Here is a 21945-nt window from a genome sequence, read left to right as displayed (position 1 = left end):
AAGGACTTCACGAGTTTTATTGTCAGGTGTTTATACTGATGTTCCAAGGTCGCGTATCCATATTGATAGAGGGTAATCTTATAACTTGAAAAATTCTTTTCTCCTTCTTTTTTGAATGGGTGTGGTAAGAATTACTGTTCGGAAGTTCTTTAGGGCGGTATCTGATTTTGTTCATCTGTTTTTAGTTTGTTTAGAGAGCCACTTTGTGATTCATGGCTCCCGGGGCTGGATGATGTTTCCAGCAACCTGGATGCATCTAAGCAAGATGTTTCCAGCAGTTTAGATGCTTCTTTGCAAGACGTTTCCAGTATCCTGGATGCATCTTAGCAAGATATTTCAGCAACCTGGATGTACCTTGGCAAGTCCAGCATCAGCTGTGATTATTTTTGGTGTCAAGAAGCAGTATTGGAGAAGTAGCATTTTCGGTACGTAGTTGAAGTCATGGTGGGCAAATAACTTGCAGGAATCGGACGTAGAATAAACGTTTTAACCTGAGTCAAGCAAAGTAGTGCACAATGATAAGTGATGTTACACTAAAGATTTACATGAAGCGAACAATTATTTTAAAACGTTTAGCACAAAGTGGCTCCCTAATGAAGCTAAAATCAGGTGAAAAGCTCAAGTCATTTTATTTATTTACCAGCATTAAATATTTACCAGTGAATACCGCCCATTTGTTTAAAACGCTATCAGCGCTTCAAAATCTAATACGGCCTTTATAACAATGGATTCATAGTTAAAATTATGGGGGGGGGGGCGAATATTAAAAAAAAAAAACTAATTACCCTGGGAAAAAGCTAATCCCAGAAAATGTGTTTGTTTTCCTTATTGCTGACAATTTAATAAAGCAGCCCCCCCCCCCCTTGCCGAACTTCATAGCCAAATTAATTTATCAAGCCTCCTCAACATCATGACAACTTATGACATAATATAATATTTTTATGCAGTTGTCACAGGGAGATCTGTCCCCACTCCCTGGTGATTCTTTCCCCAATTAGTTCCGTAAAAAAAACATTTGATTTCTTAACCTTTTTTTCTTGGATTCATAGGGAAATAATTAAGGTCTAGCTGTTGCATGCAAACTGCTCACCAACAAAAAAATACCTATTGTTCAAATAAAAGAGGCTGAACGTGAAAACAGGTGGCAACTGCATTTCACCTCAAACAAAATCTTCGGTGATTATGCAAATTCGGAGTTAAGCGGTCCTTTCGAAATACTCATTGTGGTGAATCGCATGGCATTCCAGCATTCAGAATGGTACTGACTGTATAGCACAGTGGAGTGGAAGGCAGCAATGGCCGCATCTCTTTGCTCTCAAGGGGTTTGGACGTCGCTTTTTCCTGACGAACTTTAGGCCTAATATATGGCCCATCGTGTACATTCGGGAAAATGTACAATTGTTGACAATAACTGTTGCTGGTTTAGAATTGTGCTTATTCTATACCAAGGGCTTTGCCAACGTCTTAAAGAAGGCCAACATTGCAAATCTATGAACATGTGCGTTGTTTTGTCAATGGAGAGCAGCCACTCGGACTGAAAACTGCAGTATTCAACACAAAATTCACCGTTGAACTTTAAAGACAGTTGCAGGAGTCTATGGATATGTGGTTATGTGGACGTATTATTGGAGTTCGCCAAAGGATCAAGGTAAAAACAACTGTGCAGAATATCTGACCTCCACTTTTTAATTTAGCATGTGCGATTCACCATTTTGATTACTGTTTGGCTTAATTGATCTTAAAACTTGTGTCCACCTCCTGAATGGCAGTGAACGCAATTTAGTCAGTTTACACAATTTCTTAACGCAATTATTATACGGATGTTCAACTCAATTCAATAAACCGTTTATTCCATTCTCTTGTTGGAAAAGAATGCAATGTGGAAATAGATGAGAACAATGAAAATACAACTTGTGTTTTTTTTTTTTTTTCATGAGTTGTGTTGACTCTGAAAACTACTGCTTGTCAAAAAAAAAAAAAAAATGAGCTAAAAGGGTAATAATGTTAGTTGGGCGCAATAGTGGAGGTCGGATAATGCAAGTTGATCTAATTCAAGATAAAGACAAGACGAAGACTGCAAATGGTAAGAGAAGATCTAACCCGTTCTCTTGCAGAGTCCCACCCCTCGTACCGCCCCCTCCCTTCCAATGATGCTCGGCGATCTTGTTGATGTTGTCCTTGCTTAGCTTTCAATGTGACTTCATAGTTCCTTGGTATTTCTTGAGTTGCATATTGGTCGAAGCCAATGATGCTTATTAGTTAGGAGACTAGTCTTACTGGAAATTTCTGCCAGGGTTGATTATTCAAGTCTTCAGTTGTCATGTTTATCTATTATTGTCATAACTTTACACTTTAAAATAGTGTAATGCTTAGAAACAAAGAACACAAATCCAACTATAACTTGAATCATAGAAATGAAAATCTGATAATTTTGTTTATTTTTTTATAATAATGATAACCCCCTCCAAAAAATAAAACTAGTCAAATATGTCAGTCCCATTAACATTCATTTGATGGCTAATGTTGAAGTTAGGAGTACTAAATAAATATATAATTTATACCAGCTAAATTAATATTTATTTACTCCTTACATCACCATGATATCACTTCATGAATGTCGAAACTTTTCAATTAGTTAAGTCAGTAAACTAAATAGAGCTCATTGCTAATAACTTCCCTAAATCACGTATTTCTGAGCGCTGCGAAAAAGGGGGGGGGGAAGTGAAGACGTCACGAGAGAAGAAAGGAGGACGAGTGAGCAGATAAATCCAGAGGAAAAGACACCATGTGATGCCCAGGTATGTATGAATGGTAAGACAGTCCAGGCTTAGAGTATTAGTTTTGGCCTAGAGGTAAGACTAACTCTCTATTCTTTTAGCAGGTTCACTGGAGATAGGTAAAGTATAAAGTGTGACAGGTGTTAGTACTTAGTCTTTGAGCCAAGACTAAGAACTACGCTGTCGTCGCTAAACGCAGGATGCCCAATTTCATCGAGCTGATAAGCACAGAAATTTGCTTAGCATGAAATTTCTTCCTTGATAAAACAAGGATTACCCACCAAATTTCCACGTGACTTTCGGATAAGCAAACAACGGCTGAAAAACAGTAACAAGCAATATATGCAACATTTGGAAAAAAAACCAAGAAAGAAATGTCATGCTAAGCAAATATTTGTGCTTAGCAGCTCTATGAAATTGGGCCCTGGAGTTATAAGATGAAGTCTCTCCCTTCGATGTCCTTGATGAGTGACTGGATGCAAGATGAGTTCGACTGTTTGCAGCAGAGGTTAAGTATAGGTGAAGTATAAACTAACCTTTACCCCCCCCCCCCCCCCTCCCCCAGCCAACTTTCAAAGCTTCCCTCGACAGGCTTTAACCTTGGTTTTTTGTTTTGTTTCTTTTTTCGCAGGTGTGTAACCTACAGACTGGTATTCAACCTAGCTGCTGGCCAGCCATTATGCACAGATCTGGGCCCAATTTCATAGAGCTGCTAAGCACAACAATTTGCATAGCGTTAAATTTCTTCCTTGATAAAAACAAATTTCCACGTGGTTTTCAGAAAAAGCAAAATAAAAAACAGTTGAGTACCAGATACAAATAAGTAATATGCAACAAATGGAAACTTGTTGGTAATCCTGTTTTTATCAAGGAAGAAATTTCATGCAAAGCAAAGAAAATTTGTGTGCTTAGCAGCTCTATGAAATTGGGCCTAGATGGTAGCTCTGGGACATCGTCAAGACATGTTCTGTCTCCGGTAATGTATGTGGTGAACCTGACTTTGGCTATAATGAGGTGACACCAATTAACTTTCTACATAATATTTTCTTACAGATGGCTGGCCATGTTTCTTAGAAAATGAAGTAACTTGTGTGCTGACATCTTCACTGGGCTGAAAGGACACCTATACCAGCAGAGAATGGAGGCGTGCAAAGGATGTGGTAATGTATCTAATTATAAGTTACACAACTGTTGAGGAAACTACCCATCGAGATAGGATAACTTAATCAAACAAATATGTGGAAGATCATTAAAAATCTACATGGGAGGAAAAAGGAAACATGCAACCCCAACATAATTTTTTTATTCAAGATATTTCAAAACGTTTTAGCAGTCAAATCACTAAAGTAATGTTAAAATCCAACTCAGCAGCAATCATGTGACCAGCCACCCGCCGAGGTAAAACAACTTGAAACCCACTTAAACATTTTTGTTTGTAAAATCAAAACAAATTGGAATCCTTTTTTTAAACATTAATTTAATTAAATTGTTTTTAAAGATGTTTTTTGAATGTGCCTAAAAAATAGTAAAGTTCTCTCAGTTTTGAGTTGTTTCTTGTGCAGTGTTGACTACCGGGATCTATTTGAAGGGTACATGGAATGGACTAATGGACATGTGTGAGCATCATTGGAGGATACATGGAGTGGTGACTATGGACCTCTCTGGATGAACATTGTCTGACGGTACAGGTGCAAAGAGTCAAAAACAGACAGCTCTTCAAAGAAAAGTTGTCAAAAGTTGTCAAAAAAAATATTTAAAAATCGACAACTTTTGAAAAAAATCGACAACTTTTTTTTGGAGAGATGGTCCATCTCACAAATTGGGCAAAGGAGTTATTGTTTCAAAAATTAACAATCTTTTAGGTTTTAAAAAATGTCAATTATTTTGAAAGAAAAAAATCATTCAAAATTCCCATTCTTTAGTTTCCAAGGACATGCGACCTCAAAAAAGCAAACTTTGTCAGAAAAAAAGCTTTTAAAACACACAAAACCTTCAGCAAAAAATGGGATGTTGTGTCATGTTTTGTGTGCATGAGTTGAAGAACTGATTGGAGAAGGAGAAGAGTCTTCTTGCACCTGCTGAGCATTCATATAAACCATCCCCCAGAACAACTGATACCTGTTTGTATAAAGAGTTAATTAAAATCAACCTTTGAATCTGAAATGGATGCCTTTTCTACCCTAGATTGAGAGGCCATCTTGGAGCTAATATGCCTTATGAAACCAGATGAAGACTGAATGACGATTTCAAGCCAGATGACACTCTGCTACAAGTTCAACTTTTCACTGTGACGTGGATGATGAGGCAAACCAACGCTTTGGGCAGGTGCAAAGAGTCAACAACAGACCACTTGGTAAGTTTGACAAAACTTATTCTAACTTTTTGTTCTTTAAGAAATAAATGTTGCATGCTATGCAAATGAGTTGTTTCAGAATTCACTTTAAGGGGGTTTGAAATCGTTGCTGTGAAAGAATACATTCATTCCCATCATCTGGTTTGCAGTAGCCAACTATTGGAAAACGTCTTAAAATAGGAGATCAATTTGTTGTTTGAAAAAAATGTCTAAAACATGCCCAACCCAAAAGCTGGAATGGGTGTGGTGAAGTGGGTGGGCGTGTCCATTGAAGAACTGATGATTGGAGGTGCTCGAGGAGAATTTTCTTTGTAAGAACTTTTTGACTTCACCATTCCTCATCCAGACCAACTTTTAATAAAATAATTTATCCAAATTAATCTGTCAAAATGGTTGATTTTTTTCTACCACAGATTGAGGAGACGATGACCTTGGAGATGACATCTTGAGGCTATAACCGCCAGTTTTTGGACATTCACCTCCATCCAGCTGAAGAAGAGCTGTTTAACCAGAGAACTATGATGTTACAAGTTCAACCGCTCAAGTGACATTTACATGTGGATGTTTTGAGGCCAACATTCTTCTGGGTCAACAACAGACTGCTTGTTAGGTTGAAGAAACCAACTTGTTGGACGGTGTGCCAACAGCCAAAGACGTCACTGCTAGATGCCTCCACAAGAATTTGAACTGTTCAACCTCTTTTGCTCCATGGTTTAAGTGAGTGAGGGATGTTGATAAACACTGCTCTTGTGCAACCAGCTGAATCAAAGGACTGTCAAGTCTAGCTAGATGCATGTGTGTTAACTATATGTTGGACTCTCATCAACTGAAGAAAGACTGTCAAGTCTATATACCAGAGGAATTCCCGGTGGGTAAACAGTAACAAGCTGGACAATGAGGGCGCCTTACTGTATGACGTCACTCAAGATGATCATCTTGGACTATCTGAATGTGTGTCTGTGGCTATGGCTGCAGATGTTGCTATGGATACAATGACGATCAAGCCACATCAAAAGCCACTAATTCTGATACGGTTTTAGTTTATTGTTAACTCAATTGGCATTATTTTACTGAAATCCATCAAACTCTATTTACCAATATTATAACTCGCATCTGTTGATAAATGGCGGCCTCATGAAAAATAGTTTTGGTTCATCATAAAGTTTTTAATTCATTCCAAGTATCTTTTAGATTTTGATGGAATCATAATAGATAGGACTCTAGAGATGGTGTTGCTTTTGTATAAGAGAAACAAAGCCACAATCAAATAAGGTTATCACACAATATTAGTTGAGTTGTTTAATTAGTTATTTTATAAATATTTTTACAGCGAAATAAGTGAAATTAATGTCAACAACTACATGTTTGTTGCAGCAGAAGTTTGAACAAAATGTGATCAAAACAAGTCACCCAAAAGTTCGCCCCCCCCCAAAAAAAAATAATAATAATAAATAAATAAATAAATAAATAAATAAATAAATAAATAAATAAATAAATAAATAAATAAATAAATAAATAAATAAATAAATAAATAAACAAATAAACAAATAAACAAATAAATAAATAAATAAATAAATAAATAAATAAATAAATAAATAAATAAATAAATAAATAAATAAATAAATAAATAAATAAATAAATAAATAAATAAATAAATAAATAAATAAATAAATAAATAAATAAATAAATAAATAAATAAATAAATAAATAAATAAATAAATAAATAAATAAATAAATAAATAAATAAAAATACCCAAGCATGTTATATTAGGTTTACTGTCACTTTATAGTATGGAACACTGCTTGGTTACATAATTTATTTACGTTAGCTAAAGGCTCCGCGTATATTAAACAGTAAACTTATAGAGAAGTATATAAGACAATCCATGAAAACTTATGTAAACTAAAGGAGTGACAATCATAAGAGCTAAAGACTGCTTTAAAACTAGCTGAGACCGTAACCGTTTAATGACAATACTTGGGCTAACCAATACACATTTATTTGACCAAATTATCGGGGCCCAATTTCATAGAGCTGCCTAGGCACAAAAAGTAGCTAAGCACAAAATAATTATGCTTACTAGAATATGTTTACCAGCCAAAATACCATGTTTTACGTGTACAATTTATGACTGGTATCCTTCTCCTTTTTGCTTATTGCTTAGCAAAACATTGTTACACAATACTTTCTGCTTAAGCAGCTCTATGAAATTGGGTCCAGTACCGTAGAGCAAGTTAAACGATTGTTCGAAGTAAAAGTATGAATATTATTATTTTTTAAAGACAAGAAAACAATAAAATGTGCATGGTATGTACAAGTTTTAAAAGATAAACAGAATGTGTGGAATGTTTAAATCCTATTTAATGTCTTACGTCTTTATTATTCAAATCTATCTTTCAAATCTATCTTTCTGTTCTATGGGGTACTTGATTTTTTAAGATTACAATTAATTTTTTTATTTACAAGTTATAATTAAAATGGAAAGATTCAGGCACGTTTTAATTCCTAAGATTAACCATTTGGAAAATATAGCTATGAAATTATAGTTCATAAACAGAAAAATAATAAAGTCTTCTAAATTAGAAGCTTGGACAATTATTATTACAACCAATTTTCAAACATTTTTTTTTTACTCACAAGTTAATTCAAGTTTTGATTACAAACAGTTGCTGGGGGAAATATAGCTTTGCGGTTACAGTTAATAACAAAGAAAAACAATAAAGTCTTCTTAAATTAGAAGCATGAGAAATAAAACTGTTAAACAATTAAGTCTGATTTCTCAAACATTTTACTTACAAGTTAATTAAAGTTAAAATTATTAACGATTGCTCATAATGAAGTATTAGGCACCTTTAATTCTTAATCTTAACTATCGAGAAAATATAGCTTTGAGGTTATAGTTAATTTAAAGAAAATAACAATAAAGTCTTCTAAATTAGAAGCATGAGCAATTTTTCTAACATTATTTTTTACTCACAAGTTAATTCAAGTTATAATTACAAACAGTTGCTTCTAATGAAAATATTTAGGCACGTTTTAGCCATTGTGAAAATATAGCTTTGTGGCCCTAGTTAATAGAAGAAAAACAAGACTCTTCTAAAATTAGAAGAATGATTAGTTCATTATTTTCTATTTATTTCTTATTTGCCCTGGGGAGACCTCTGAGTGAAACACTGTTTGTCAGAGGTTCCCGGCAAAACAAACATCAACATTTAAAAATTTTAATTGTTGAATTATAACGAAGATGATTAAGAGCAAACATTCTTACATCTCTGTCCCACCACTCGCCCCACTGTACTCCAGAGCAGTTTTTCTTATATTTCTACTTTCTGTTTCATCTCTGAGTAAGTGGATCCAATAATCGAGACAGCTTCCGGAGGCATTGATCAATGTCTTAGATAAGAAGACTTCATACAGGATGAATTTCAAGAAAGGGGACTTAAGATGCTCAAAACCAAGTTCCCCTAAAGACTTCAGCATACGAGTAATTCTCTGGTAGTTGTGTGAAGACCTAGCGACGGAGAAAAATAAATATTATTTGAAATGCAAAAAAGGTAATCAAAAAATTGTTTGTTATATCACTCAATTGTTATCAGTGTAAACAAACTTAATCAACAACTGAGAGGCAACAAAGGAACAAGGACTAAGTAAAGACCATGACTTATGGAACTGCTTCTCTGTTATGGAACATTGTCAGACAAAGAGAGATGAAAACATCAACTTCAAAAACAAAGCCTGAAGATAAACACCTATCAACATTTTCTAAAAAAGATATGAGAATACTTGTCAAAGATCTCATCCTACCTGTTGAGATGTTCAAACCTTTCTTGCCAGTTGTCTCCTCGTCCAATCTCTCCAGTCTTCTCGTCTTCAAGATGCATGCCCCAGAAATCAAGCATCATTCGATATGACTTCAAGACTCGTTGCCTAGCAGCATGATCCTCACGAATCTTCTAATTAAGAAGAAAGGTAAAGCAAAACAAACATTTTAACAAGAAATGGACGAACAAAAGTAGGAAATACAAAAGTTCATCAATAACATACACATCAAAGATATACGAAGTGTAAGTCAAGTAATCAAATCAGATATAATGAAATTTTTAATGAATATCTTCTAAACACTATTTAGTACTTACCTTTGCCTCGTGAAGTTGAAGCTCTTGAGCCCGGTGGTTAAATATCGATTTTTCTCGGATAGGAAACACCCTACAAACAACAACAATCCGGTTATCATGACCTTGTCATCTAAATATAATTATCTTCAAAACAGTGATTAGTTCCAATCTGATTTCTCAAAATGAATTCCCAGCTAACTTGCAATAATTGAAAATATTAAAATAATTCAACCTCAGTAGAGCCTTTAAACATTTAACAATCCCTCTTAGGACATTACACAAATATATATAGTGACAGATATCTGTCAGTTGGTTGATGTTTCTTTAATTGAGTCCCTTATACTGTCATTTCGTAAAGATTGTGGCCCTTTCACCATTCATTGAATAATGGTTTTGACACAATTATTTGATAAATATTCATTCATGCATTATTTAAATTGCAATGATCAAAAGTTACAATACACTTAATGTTACTATAATTGAATGTCATTTGTATTGAGCGCGTTGTTTCTATAACAACATACCTCTGTATGTAGTCATGGCGACTCTCAAGCAACCAGTAGTTTCCAAACCATTCTTGAACTTCATCGATGGACATACCTCACGATGGAAATAAATCAACCCAAAATTTATTACAAGATTGACAAGCGTCTTATTAGTAATAAAAGACATATTACGCCTGACAGTCAAGTCAAGGGAAAATACAAAGAGCATCTTCTTAAAAGAGAGGCAAATGCAAGATGGTGGTCGTTGGAGCCTTGTCTTAAAATGTTTACTGTGTGTTTTATATGGTTAGAGGCAACAGCAAGGGTGATGAAGAGTTTCGTGGTAAGAATTTCTGTCCACACAGGTTTTAGCGTTTATTTGAAAAAAATTAGCACCCATTTTGGATTCAATTTTATAATGTCTCTATCAACTCACCATAGCGCCCATTTTCCTTGTTGCTGTAGAACAGCCAGTTGTCACAAAGTTCCGAATTATCTATCTTTCCCTGAAGAAAATTAAATAAAGCAACATAATACACAAATAAATTAATAACCAAGTTGTGAAACTGGCAGAAAAAAAATAATAATAATTATGTTGACCCCGCCCTTACCCGCGCGTCGTGGTTCGGCTGAAGTCATCACCCAGATTAAAACACCACCTCGATGCTCACTTAAAAACCTAATTAAAACAATGAATTATTTCTAAGAGTTGTCTTAATCTGTTGACGTCACAGACATGTCTGTGGTTCACGTCCCGAAAGGTTAAACATAATCATGGGATGAGTTACACAATAATTATGTGACGTCATACCGGGTATCCTCGACAGTATGTGAGAGTGTCTTGCTTGGCCCTGTCTGGCTGGACCATGTTGAAAGCTCCTTCTTGCTCTTCATTATAATGGAATCTCCCATCCGCTTCATCTCTGTCTCCTGTTAGTAAATTCTTGAAGAATCTATAAATCTTCAGGATCAATGTTTTGGAGAACCCATAGATCGTCAAGATTGGAGTTATGAGGCATCTATAAATCTTCATGATTGGTGGTATGAAGAAGCTCAAGATTGTTTTGATTTGGTTCCAGAGAAAACAGCAAACGCAGTAGCAACAAACGTCACCAATTATTACCATATTGTTCTCACATATTGAGTTTTTATTAGTTTCAAAATACGGTAAAATGGCTTTCTGTTGACAATGTAAACTGATGTGTTGTGCACTAATTATATTTACATGTAAATTCTAATAAAATCAACACACGGATATCCAGAGCACACGCAAACTGCAACGACACACCTACATTATAACAGTGAAAATATGTTGCTATGAGCTGGGAAAACCCAAACAACAACACCGACCTCGTTTCCATGATTTTATCATCTCGATCTCCTGTAGCGTTACCTCACGATGGAAGCGACCCGAAAGTTGCAAGTGAAAAAGTGGTGGCTAATTGTTAATTAGGGGAATTCCCGATCACGCACCTGTCGATACGAGACACATCCACTGGTAAGGTGGGGGTGTCCATTGCCGCGTGAAATCCCTGCAATAATATTTCAGTGATTTCCTTCATTAATTATATTGCTCTTTAGTTCCAATCTTTGGCTTATACATTGATTGATACTATAAGTCAATGGCCTTTCCAAAATTGCGTTATTGACATCCATCCCGTATTCCCTAGTCTCGATCTTGCCCCTCATCAGTTAGTCTCCACCCCCCCCCCCCAGAGTAATGTCCTCCATCCATCAGTTCAGCCAGTCAGTTCCTTAGCTCTGAACTTCCCCATCTAATCCCCAAAAAAGACAATCCACCAAGAAAATAGAATAAACAAATTAGGTAATTAGTGAAGACAAAGAATGATTGTACATCATGGAGAAAAGATTTCATGGTGACTCATAACTAAACAAACAAACAAACAAACAAACAAACAAACACACAAACTCAATGGCGGTCATTGCGTGACGGTCGATTGCGGTATTTGACTGAAACTTTTACTTTGACGTTCTGGCCCAACCTTATAATCGTCCCAATTATAGTTGGGACTGATCCCAGCTTGGGTGTTTTAGTTGGGACGGCCAAACTGTAGTTGGGATCCAGAGATCTGTCACAAACTAGTCTTGAAAGAAGGCCTTCTTGTTTTGATTTTCAAACGTAGAGGGCGCTACCATCCAAGAACCGCTCTCACGTTCGTTGAGCAGTGCGTGTCGTGAGAGCGGTTTTGGATGATAGCGCCCTCCACGTTGGAAAATTATGACGAATCACCACGAGAAGGTATTTCTACCAAGACTAGTTGATTATAGATCTCTGGATCCCAGCTACAGTTGGGCCGTCCCACCTGGAACACTCAAGTTGTGACCAGTTCCAACTACAGTTGGAGAAAATATTCTGAAGTTGGGACGGAATAACACTGCTAAATACACACAACAGTTCCGTATCATCATTCTTTTTCTGCCAAATGGAATCAGATGCATCTGAACAACAAACCGGTAGAAAGAGAAAACGAAAAATTAATCATTGTGAAGAACCAAACCAGCGAGCTCGTCAAGAGGAGGTAGGATTCACTCGAGTTTATAAATATTTAACCTCAGTATTTTTTAAAGACACTGACACATGCTCATGCCCATGATGATGATGCTGCAGCCCCGCCTTACCACATGATCACATGCATGTGCCTAGCCTTGTTAAGTTGTTGTTGGCAACTTCTGCCCCCCTCACACTCTGTCTGTGTGAGTGTGGCCTTTAAGGCATCATCATGATCATCATGGAGTAAGGACATACTATTTTCCTCCTCTAGGGATGCTCTCATGAGATCTCACTCTTCGGGGATGTACAAAACATACACAAATGCCTACATAATGGGCAATGCATTTATTAGCAATAGTTTTACCTTTTTTACACACCAACTCAAATTGTAAATTCTATTTTTGTTGGTATGTGGTGCCAAATTCATCCCGCTTTAAATTGATGTATCTATTACTATACCTAGCCTCTAAAAAGTCTATAGACATGTAGTAATTAATTCATACAAACGAAGAGAGAAAACTACATTTGGGATGAGAAGTTGACATGCACTGTTCTTTAAATTTACTTGACAGAAAGTAAAAGATGTAACTGACAGTGACATCATGTCATCAAAGAGAGTGTACGCTGAAGGAGAAAGAGAAAGATCACAGAGTCCGTCAAAGGAAAAAAAGAAAACATTCCTCGGACAATCCACACTAACAACGTTCTTTGGACATGTTGGAAAGGTATAAACTGGGTTATTCCTTGCTGGTCGGCAACTACTCCTAGAACTATGAGGTCCGTTCCGCTATCGTCTCCACTAACGAACCTCATAGCTTTAGGAGTAGTTGGCAACCACAATAGACTTCAAAGAGTGTGTACAACATTCCATTGGGCATTGGTAAGACACTGGAGATCTTCCTTAGCCACCTGAATCCACTCACCCTCCGATAGTAACCCTCCTTCGCTATCGGGAGGAGGGTTATGTTATTGCAACTACCTGAATCCACTCACCCTCCAATAGTAACCCTCCTTCGCTATCGGGAGGAGGGTTACGTTATTGCAACTACCTGAATCCACTCACCCTCCAATAGTAACCCTCCTTCGCTATCGGGAGGAGAGTTACGTTATTGCAACTACCTGAATCCACTCACCCTCCAATAGTAACCCTCCTTCGCTATCGGGAGGAGGGTTACATTATTGCAACTACCTGAATCCACTCACCCTCCAATAGTAACCCTCCTTCGCTATCGGGAGGAGAGTTACGTTATTGCAACTACCTGAATCCACTCACCCTCCAATAGTAACCCTCCTTCGCTATCGGGAGGAGGGTTACATTATTGCAACTACCTGAATCCACTCACCCTCCAATAGTAACCCTCCTTCGCTATCGGGAGGAGAGTTACGCTATTGCAACTACCTGAATCCACTCACCCTCCAATAGTAACCCTCCTTCGCTATCGGGAGGAGAGTTACGTTATTGCAACTACCTGAATCCACTCACCCTCCAATAGTAACCCTCCTTCGCTATCGGGAGGAGGGTTACATTATTGCAACTACCTGAATCCACTCACCCTCCAATAGTAACCCTCCTTCGCTATCGGGAGGAGAGTTACGTTATTGCAACTACCTGAATCCACTCACCCTCCAATAGTAACCCTCCTTCGCTATCGGGAGGAGAGTTACGTTATTGCAACTACCTGAATCCACTCACCCTCCGATAGTAACCCTCCTTCGCTATCGGGAGGAGGGTTACATTATTGCAACTACCTGAATCCACTCACCCTCCAATAGTAACCCTCCTTCGCTATCGGGAGGAGGGTTACATTATTGCAACTACCTGAATCCACTCACCCTCCAATAGTAACCCTCCTTCGCTATCGGGAGGAGGGTTACATTATTGCAACTACCTGAATCCACTCACCCTCCAATAGTAACCCTCCTTCGCTATCGGGAGGAGGGTTACATTATTGCAACTACCTGAATCCACTCACCCTCCAATAGTAACCCTCCTTCGCTATCGGGAGGAGGGTTACATTATTGCAACTACCTGAATCCACTCACCCTCCAATAGTAACCCTCCTTCGCTATCGGGAGGAGGGTTACATTATTGCAACTACCTGAATCCACTCACCCTCCAATAGTAACCCTCCTTCGCTATCGGGAGGAGGGTTACATTATTGCAACTACCTGAATCCACTCACCCTCCAATAGTAACCCTCCTTCGCTATCGGGAGGAGGGTTACATTATTGCAACTACCTGAATCCACTCACCCTCCAATAGTAACCCTCCTTCGCTATCGGGAGGAGGGTTACATTATTGCAACTACCTGAATCCACTCACCCTCCAATAGTAACCCTCCTTCGCTATCGGGAGGAGGGTTACATTATTGCAACTACCTGAATCCACTCACCCTCCAATAGTAACCCTCCTTCGCTATCGGGAGGAGGGTTACATTATTGCAACTACCTGAATCCACTCACCCTCCAATAGTAACCCTCCTTCGCTATCGGGAGGAGGGTTACATTATTGCAACTACCTGAATCCACTCACCCTCCAATAGTAACCCTCCTTCGCTATCGGGAGGAGGGTTACATTATTGCAACTACCTGAATCCAGTCACCCTCCAATAGTAACCCTCCTTCGCTATCGGGAGGAGGGTTACATTATTGCAACTACCTGAATCCACTCACCCTCCAATAGTAACCCTCCTTCGCTATCGGGAGGAGGGTTACATTATTGCAACTACCTGAATCCACTCACCCTCCAATAGTAACCCTCCTTCGCTATCGGGAGGAGGGTTACGTTATTGCAACTACCTGAATCCACTCACCCTCCAATAGTAACCCTCCTTCGCTATCGGGAGGAGAGTTACGTTATTGCAACTACCTGAATCCACTCACCCTCCAATAGTAACCCTCCTTCGCTATCGGGAGGAGGGTTACATTATTGCAACTACCTGAATCCACTCACCCTCCAATAGTAACCCTCCTTCGCTATCGGGAGGAGAGTTACGTTATTGCAACTACCTGAATCCACTCACCCTCCAATAGTAACCCTCCTTCGCTATCGGGAGGAGGGTTACATTATTGCAACTACCTGAATCCACTCACCCTCCAATAGTAACCCTCCTTCGCTATCGGGAGGAGAGTTACGTTATTGCAACTACCTGAATCCACTCACCCTCCAATAGTAACCCTCCTTCGCTATCGGGAGGAGGGTTACATTATTGCAACTACCTGAATCCACTCACCCTCCAATAGTAACCCTCCTTCGCTATCGGGAGGAGAGTTACGTTATTGCAACTACCTGAATCCACTCACCCTCCAATAGTAACCCTCCTTCGCTATCGGGAGGACAGTTACGTTATTGCAACTACCTGAATCCACTCACCCTCCAATAGTAACCCTCCTTCGCTATCGGGAGGAGGGTTACATTATTGCAACTACCTGAATCCACTCACCCTCCAATAGTAACCCTCCTTCGCTATCGGGAGGAGAGTTACGTTATTGCAACTACCTGAATCCACTCACCCTCCAATAGTAACCCTCCTTCGCTATCGGGAGGAGAGTTACGTTATTGCAACTACCTGAATCCACTCACCCTCCGATAGTAACCCTCCTTCGCTATCGGGAGGAGGGTTACATTATTGCAACTACCTGAATCCACTCACCCTCCAATAGTAACCCTCCTTCGCTATCGGGAGGAGGGTTACATTATTGCAACTACCTGAATCCACTCACCCTCCAATAGTAACCCTCCTTCGCTATCGGGAGGAGAGTTACGTTATTGCAACTACCTGAATCCACTCACCCTCCAATAGTAACCCTCCTTCGCTATCGGGAGGAGGGTTACATTATTGCAACTACCTGAATCCACTCACCCTCCAATAGTAACCCTCCTTCGCTATCGGGAGGAGAGTTACGTTATTGCAACTACCTGAATCCACTCACCCTCCAATAGTAACCCTCCTTCGCTATCGGGAGGAGGGTTACATTATTGCAACTACCTAAATCCACTCACCCTCCAATAGTAACCCTCCTTCGCTATCGGGAGGAGAGTTACGTTATTGCAACTACCTGAATCCACTCACCCTCCAATAGTAACCCTCCTTCGCTATCGGGAGGAGAGTTACGTTATTGCAACTACCTGAATCCACTCACCCTCCAATAGTAACCCTCCTTCGCTATCGGGAGGAGGGTTACATTATTGCAACTACCTGAATCCACTCACCCTCCAATAGTAACCCTCCTTCGCTATCGGGAGGAGAGTTACGTTATTGCAACTACCTGAATCCACTCACCCTCCAATAGTAACCCTCCTTCGCTATCGGGAGGAGAGTTACGTTATTGCAACTACCTGAATCCACTCACCCTCCGATAGTAACCCTCCTTCGCTATCGGGAGGAGGGTTATGTTATTGCAACTACCACAAAGACATCTTTTGACTTGCACCTTGATTTCAGTTTGCACACATTTATTTTAACATTTTGTTTTTGTGACCAATTTGCACCCAAATAAGACAATTCCTCTGGAGGGATGTACTTACTTGGAAGATAGATAGAAAACAAATGTTCACAGCAGTTACACACTTGACATGATCAATTGGACTCAAAGATTGTCAGTACAGCTCGGACTATGGAAAACATCCCACTCCACAGATAGCGATAACGATCACATCGCAAAGTGAATGCATTCTATTGGATAAATTGCTCCACGCAGAATGCGCACACACTCATTCAATGAAAAGATTGCGTTCTCTTTGCGTCGTGATCGTTATTGTTTTTGTAATCGCTGCAGTGTGACTCGGCCTTTACAATATTTGTACCTGGAATGGGATTAAGTGAGTAAATGGTTACAAGAGCTTTGACTAGCTGTCAAGTCAATAATTCAATGTTTGAAATAAACGGCAATAACATGTTTTTTTTGTTAACTCTTTTCCCATGACTCTGATGGTTAATAATGTGATCTTTTTAATCTTTCACTGGTTTGTTATCACGTTTAGAAGTATGTTGGGTCTTATCTTGTGTGGATTGAGTGTAAAAGAAAGATTTGTTTTCTATTCTTTTTGTAGAAGACACCCCCAAGCAGCCCAGCCAGATTACTACAATGCCATCGTGATATTCAAGAATACAGAAATGGGTATCCTGTAAGTCACTGCCCCCTTGGTCTAACTTTTCTTACCCTTCAACTGGGCTCAAATTCATAAACCCTGTAAGCACAAAAACTTGCTAAGCAGGGAAAAGTATTGCTTAATAGAATTAGGTTACCAGACAAAACTACAAAAACTTACATAGATGTGACTGGTGCCCCAATCAACTTTTGCTTAGCAGACAAAACTGCTGAGCAGTATTTTCAACTTAACAGCTTTATCAAATTGGTCCCTGTGCAATTACCTCAGTACCAATTAGTTATTGTCCCTTGAAATGTTCTAGTTCAAACTAAAGTTTCCTTCATTGAGTTACCTTTGTTACAAACCTTGCCCTTAAATTTGTTTTTGATTTTCTTTTCTACATCTTTGTTGATTTTAGGATAAAGAAGATGATAAAAGTCTGATTGATAATCTGAGGTTTTATAAAAACGAGATCCAATCCAGACCCAGAGGTAAAGTATATAATTCTTGCTTCTATGCTGACTATTTTTAATCATTATTAAAAAGTAACAATTTATCTGTCAAAACTACAAGAAGTAGTTCTTGAGTCTGAGAAAAAAGTTTTTGGGCCGAGTGGTCTTGTTTGCAGCACACTAGACCAGTCCGTCAAGACACTTCATTACTAGTACCTAGTATCAAATGCATTCATTGAGAAAGATTAATGCAAGTGTTTACGTTATGATCAAGTATTCCATTTTTTATTCCAAATCCTGTTTTGTTTTTAATCGTAGGTGACTTCATTGATGATATTCATAAACATTGGTTTGGTGACTACAGTCGATTGGAGGAACACCATGGGTACATACAGTGGTAAGTTCTTGGCATATATCTCTCAATGATAATGTAGCTTGATCTGCAATAGTGTAGCTTCAATAATAACATTCCATCAATTTAAGGCACAATTCCTGTAAAAGCACTGGACACTATTGGTAATTACTCAAAATAACAAATTTGTGCAACATGGTTTTTTTCTTTCATTATTCTCTTGCAACTTTAGGATCTAAGTCCTAATATAGATTTTGATGAATATGTTTGGATACATCAAGTGAGAACTGAGAATACTGGTCTTAGACAATTACCAAAAGTGTTGAGACAAAACTCAAGAAGGTGGTTCAAAACAAACAGAGTATTGGAACCACTCTCTCACTATGTTGTTTATTCTTGCTCCTGAATGAAATTAATTGATCATTTATTTTCCTTTTGCAGGTTATTTCCTATAAGAGAGCAAGGAATGAATTGGAAATCCCAAGAACTTCAACAACATGAAGCAAAGGTATTTACCAACTTAGGCTGTATTCGAATTGGTGGTTACAGCTATGGCTACAACTGTTGCTAAGGTGGTTGTTGAAGGAACACGTTGCCTTGAATCGGACGAGTTGGTCGATAACTGAGCGTTTGTAACCGTTTTTTTATAAAATGCATATGGTTGGATAGATGTTTTAAAAGTAGAATACAATTATCCACACAAGTTTGTCTCGAAATTGCGTGGTTTTCCTTTTACAGCGCGAACTTACACGGTCGGCCATTTATGGGGGTCAAAAATTTGACTCCCATAAATGGCCGCCCATGTTAGTCAATGAGGTAAAAGGAAAACCGTGCAATTTCGAGGCATGTTTGTGTGGATCATTGTATTCTACTTTTACAACATCTTTCTACCCATGTGCATTTTATAAAAAACAGTTACAAATGCTTTTCAAAGACCAACTCGTCCGATCCAAGGCACCGTGTACTTCAATGCATGATGACACAGCAATCTAGCCATATCCATAGCTGTAGCTGTAGCCGCCACTTCTGACACAGCCTTAGTTTCTATCTAATCGTTCCAATGGCTCTCACTGCATTCATCTTGGCTAGAAAGCATTTCTTGTTTTCATCTTTCTTTATAACAGCTGCCGTCGATTTCATCAAACTCTTCCTAACTTAGGATTAATCTTAGGACTTAGGACGGGTTCAGTTCCGCTAAGTTAGGACGGGTTACTCGTCCTAACACAAGTTAGGATTAATCTTAGCGTTTCGTGAAATCGGCCGCAGGCCTGTGTGCTTCGTTTATGAAAGGGCAATGGTACCAAGGCATTTTCTCTTTGGTAAAGGGCACCCTATGAGGAAATTATAAATTTCTACCGTCAGCATTTCAAGGGCAGCAAGGCAATGACCAGGGGGCATGGAGGCATTGACTTTGTTGCCTCCAAATCGGTATTCTTTTGTAATGAGTCTAATCTATTTGGTGGGTTATGTATGTACTGTGTTCTACAGTTGCAATCAGTCCTTCTTGTCCTGATCAGGAACATTCTTAGCTCCTTCAGTTTCTTTCTGGTTCTCCGTGTTCCATTTCCTGAATCTTGGAGAGGGTTAAGCCAGTGATAAAATAAATTTCATTTAGGGATGAAAAAACCTGTGTATAACATGAGTTACTAAGATGTTTTATTTTCTACTAACTAGAAAATCATCGCGAGTGAAAACGCTAGCAGGAGACTTATAAAGTCATATCGAATGATGCTTGATTTCTGGGGCATGCGTCTTGAAGACGAGAAGACTGGAGTCATAGTACGAGGAGACAACTGGAAAGAAAGATTCACACATCTTAATAGGTAGGTTAAGATATTAATTTCTGACAGATTACTTGTATTTGTATTTCATTTCAGTTTTTCAAAGAGGTTGTTTCTTGTACATTAGGGTGTCATGGCTGAGTGGCTTAGAGGATCAAATTCAAGTTTTGGTGGTTAAGTCATCGGAGTGGGGGTTCGGGTCCAGGTCGTGTTTAAGATACTTCACTATAATTGCTTCTCTTCACCCGGGGGTAAAATTGGTACCTGTGAGAGTAGAGGTTGGTATTGTGTTTGAAAAAACCACTGGAGCGCTACGGTTGCCCAGGGAGTATATCCCCAACGGAGCTGAGAAAAAGTAAAGGAATGTTATTGGCCAAATGAACAGGTGCTTTCTAATCTAGCAAAAAAGAATTCAACAAGTTTGCTCAGCAATAACAACTTTGCATAGAGTTGAGTGATTATAAGTACAGTTGCTCCATTGTTTTGATTTAATACTTAGAGTTGTTCAAGTTTCCTCACAAGTTTCATCTTTAATTATTTGTTTTGTTTCTTGAATGATTTGTTCATGCAGGTCTTACCATAACTACATGAGAATTACTAGGATGCTGAAATCTCTCGGGGAGCTTGGCCAAGAACATCTCAAGGCTCCGTTCCTTACATTCATCTTACAGGAAGTGATTAAGACTAGAACACTCATTAATGCCCAGAAAAGCTGCTTGAACTATTGGATCCACACAATACGTGATGAGAAGAAAAGACAAAGTGTCTTAACTCTTGCTGATGATTTATGTAAGAAGTACACATCATGACCAAAGTTGTAGTCTCAGCTCCCATCTCGAATTCATCCTACAAGAAGTGATCAAGAATAGAACCCTCTTTGTCAAGGGAAGCTGCTTAAAGGAACTGGACACCTTTAGTAGTTGTCAAAGACTGATTACACATTTTGCATGACATCGACACACAAAAAATAAAATGCTCACTATTTTTTAATACTTCCCTGGTGCTTTTAATTTCCCCAGTGTGGGATAATAAAGTTCTTATCTTATCTTAAAGGCGCTATATAAATGGTATTATTATTATTATTATCTTATCTGAGCAGTAAACTTCCAACAGGAAATTAGTTTTATTTATTTCTCATGACATTTAATAATAACAAATTCTTATAGCGCATTTTACAATAACCGTATCAATGCGCTTTACATTAGTGCCCTGGTCATTGGGCCAATAACATTCCTTTTTAATCTTTCTCAGCTCCCAATAGGGAGTATACAGCCCCGAGCTGCTGTGGCACTCTGAAAATATCAACCTCTACCCTCGCAAGTACCCATTTATTCCCCTGGGTGAAGAGAAGCAATTATAGTAAAGTATCTTGCTCAAGGACACAAGTGTCACGACCGGGATTCGAACCCACACTATTCTATGGTGACTTCGATGCTCTTAACAGAAATATTTCATGGGATGTTTTCCATACCATTATCATTAGACCGTGTAAGTTTTATGTAAATCTGTGCTCTTCTAGACAAGTTTTTGTCTTGCCAATTCTGTAATGTGTTAAAAGTGTTGTTTTAATTTTTTAAATGTTATTAGTGACTTTGAGGAATTTGTTTAATACGAACGGTTCATACAAGCAAAAAAGAAGACTGTTTTACTTATGAATGAAGTGTCACGTGTGTTTTAAACACTGAATGGCATTGTAGACAATAGCAGGCCTGTGAGTGATCAGAAGAGGGACCTAATTTAATACTCTTTAAACTTGTGAGAACAGATTTATTTCTGATGTAACAATAAAACTTTTTTATTTCTAGATTGTTAATTTTCAACCAGTTTTTATGTACTTTTGGTGTGAACAGATTGTTGATTGACTTTATATGAGAAATACTGAAATAAAAAAGTTACATTTTTATAATTGCACTTAGCAATTGGTTTAAAAGTTATTTGAATGAGTCCTAGTACGTACTAAATATAATGATAGCAGAAATCTATAGCCGTAGCTAGGTGTAGCCGCAATTAATCCTGGCTTAGCTT

The 21945-nt window shown here is 38.3% G+C and overlaps 2 protein-coding genes and 1 long non-coding RNA gene across 3 annotated transcripts; 2 read left to right on the top strand and 1 right to left on the bottom strand.

Annotated features, from left to right (window-relative positions):
* The first annotated feature begins 4975 nt into the window (after positions 1-4975).
* LOC139943171 (uncharacterized) lies at positions 4976-6557 on the top strand. Its single transcript, XR_011786766.1, has 2 exons — positions 4976-5130; positions 5544-6557. It is a non-coding gene; the product is annotated as an uncharacterized lncRNA (long non-coding RNA).
* Positions 6558-6882: 325 nt separating this feature from the next.
* LOC139942923 (opioid growth factor receptor-like protein 1) lies at positions 6883-11153 on the bottom strand. The gene is made up of 6 exons (XM_071939746.1): positions 10543-11153; positions 10168-10237; positions 9771-9846; positions 9268-9337; positions 8936-9084; positions 6883-8642 (listed from the first exon to the last, which is right to left on the bottom strand). The coding sequence occupies exons 1-6, from the start codon at positions 10855-10857 to the stop codon at positions 8396-8398; spliced, it is 927 nt and encodes a 308-aa protein (XP_071795847.1). The 5' UTR covers positions 10858-11153; the 3' UTR covers positions 6883-8395.
* An 839-nt stretch (positions 11154-11992) lies between these two features.
* Positions 11993-21831, top strand: LOC139942917 (opioid growth factor receptor-like protein 1). The gene is made up of 8 exons (XM_071939740.1): positions 11993-12271; positions 12816-12968; positions 17297-17371; positions 17754-17826; positions 18106-18184; positions 18581-18647; positions 19814-19962; positions 20492-21831. The coding sequence occupies exons 1-8, from the start codon at positions 12176-12178 to the stop codon at positions 20727-20729; spliced, it is 930 nt and encodes a 309-aa protein (XP_071795841.1). The 5' UTR covers positions 11993-12175; the 3' UTR covers positions 20730-21831.
* The last annotated feature ends 114 nt before the right edge of the window (positions 21832-21945 follow it).

The sequence above is a fragment of the Asterias amurensis genome, chromosome 10 (genome assembly GCF_032118995.1).
Source record: "Asterias amurensis chromosome 10, ASM3211899v1".
In the NCBI taxonomy this organism is placed as follows: domain Eukaryota; kingdom Metazoa; phylum Echinodermata; class Asteroidea; order Forcipulatida; family Asteriidae; genus Asterias; species Asterias amurensis.
The sequence above is the reverse complement of the archived record's forward strand: the minus strand, read 5'-3'. Positions and strand labels throughout refer to the sequence as shown.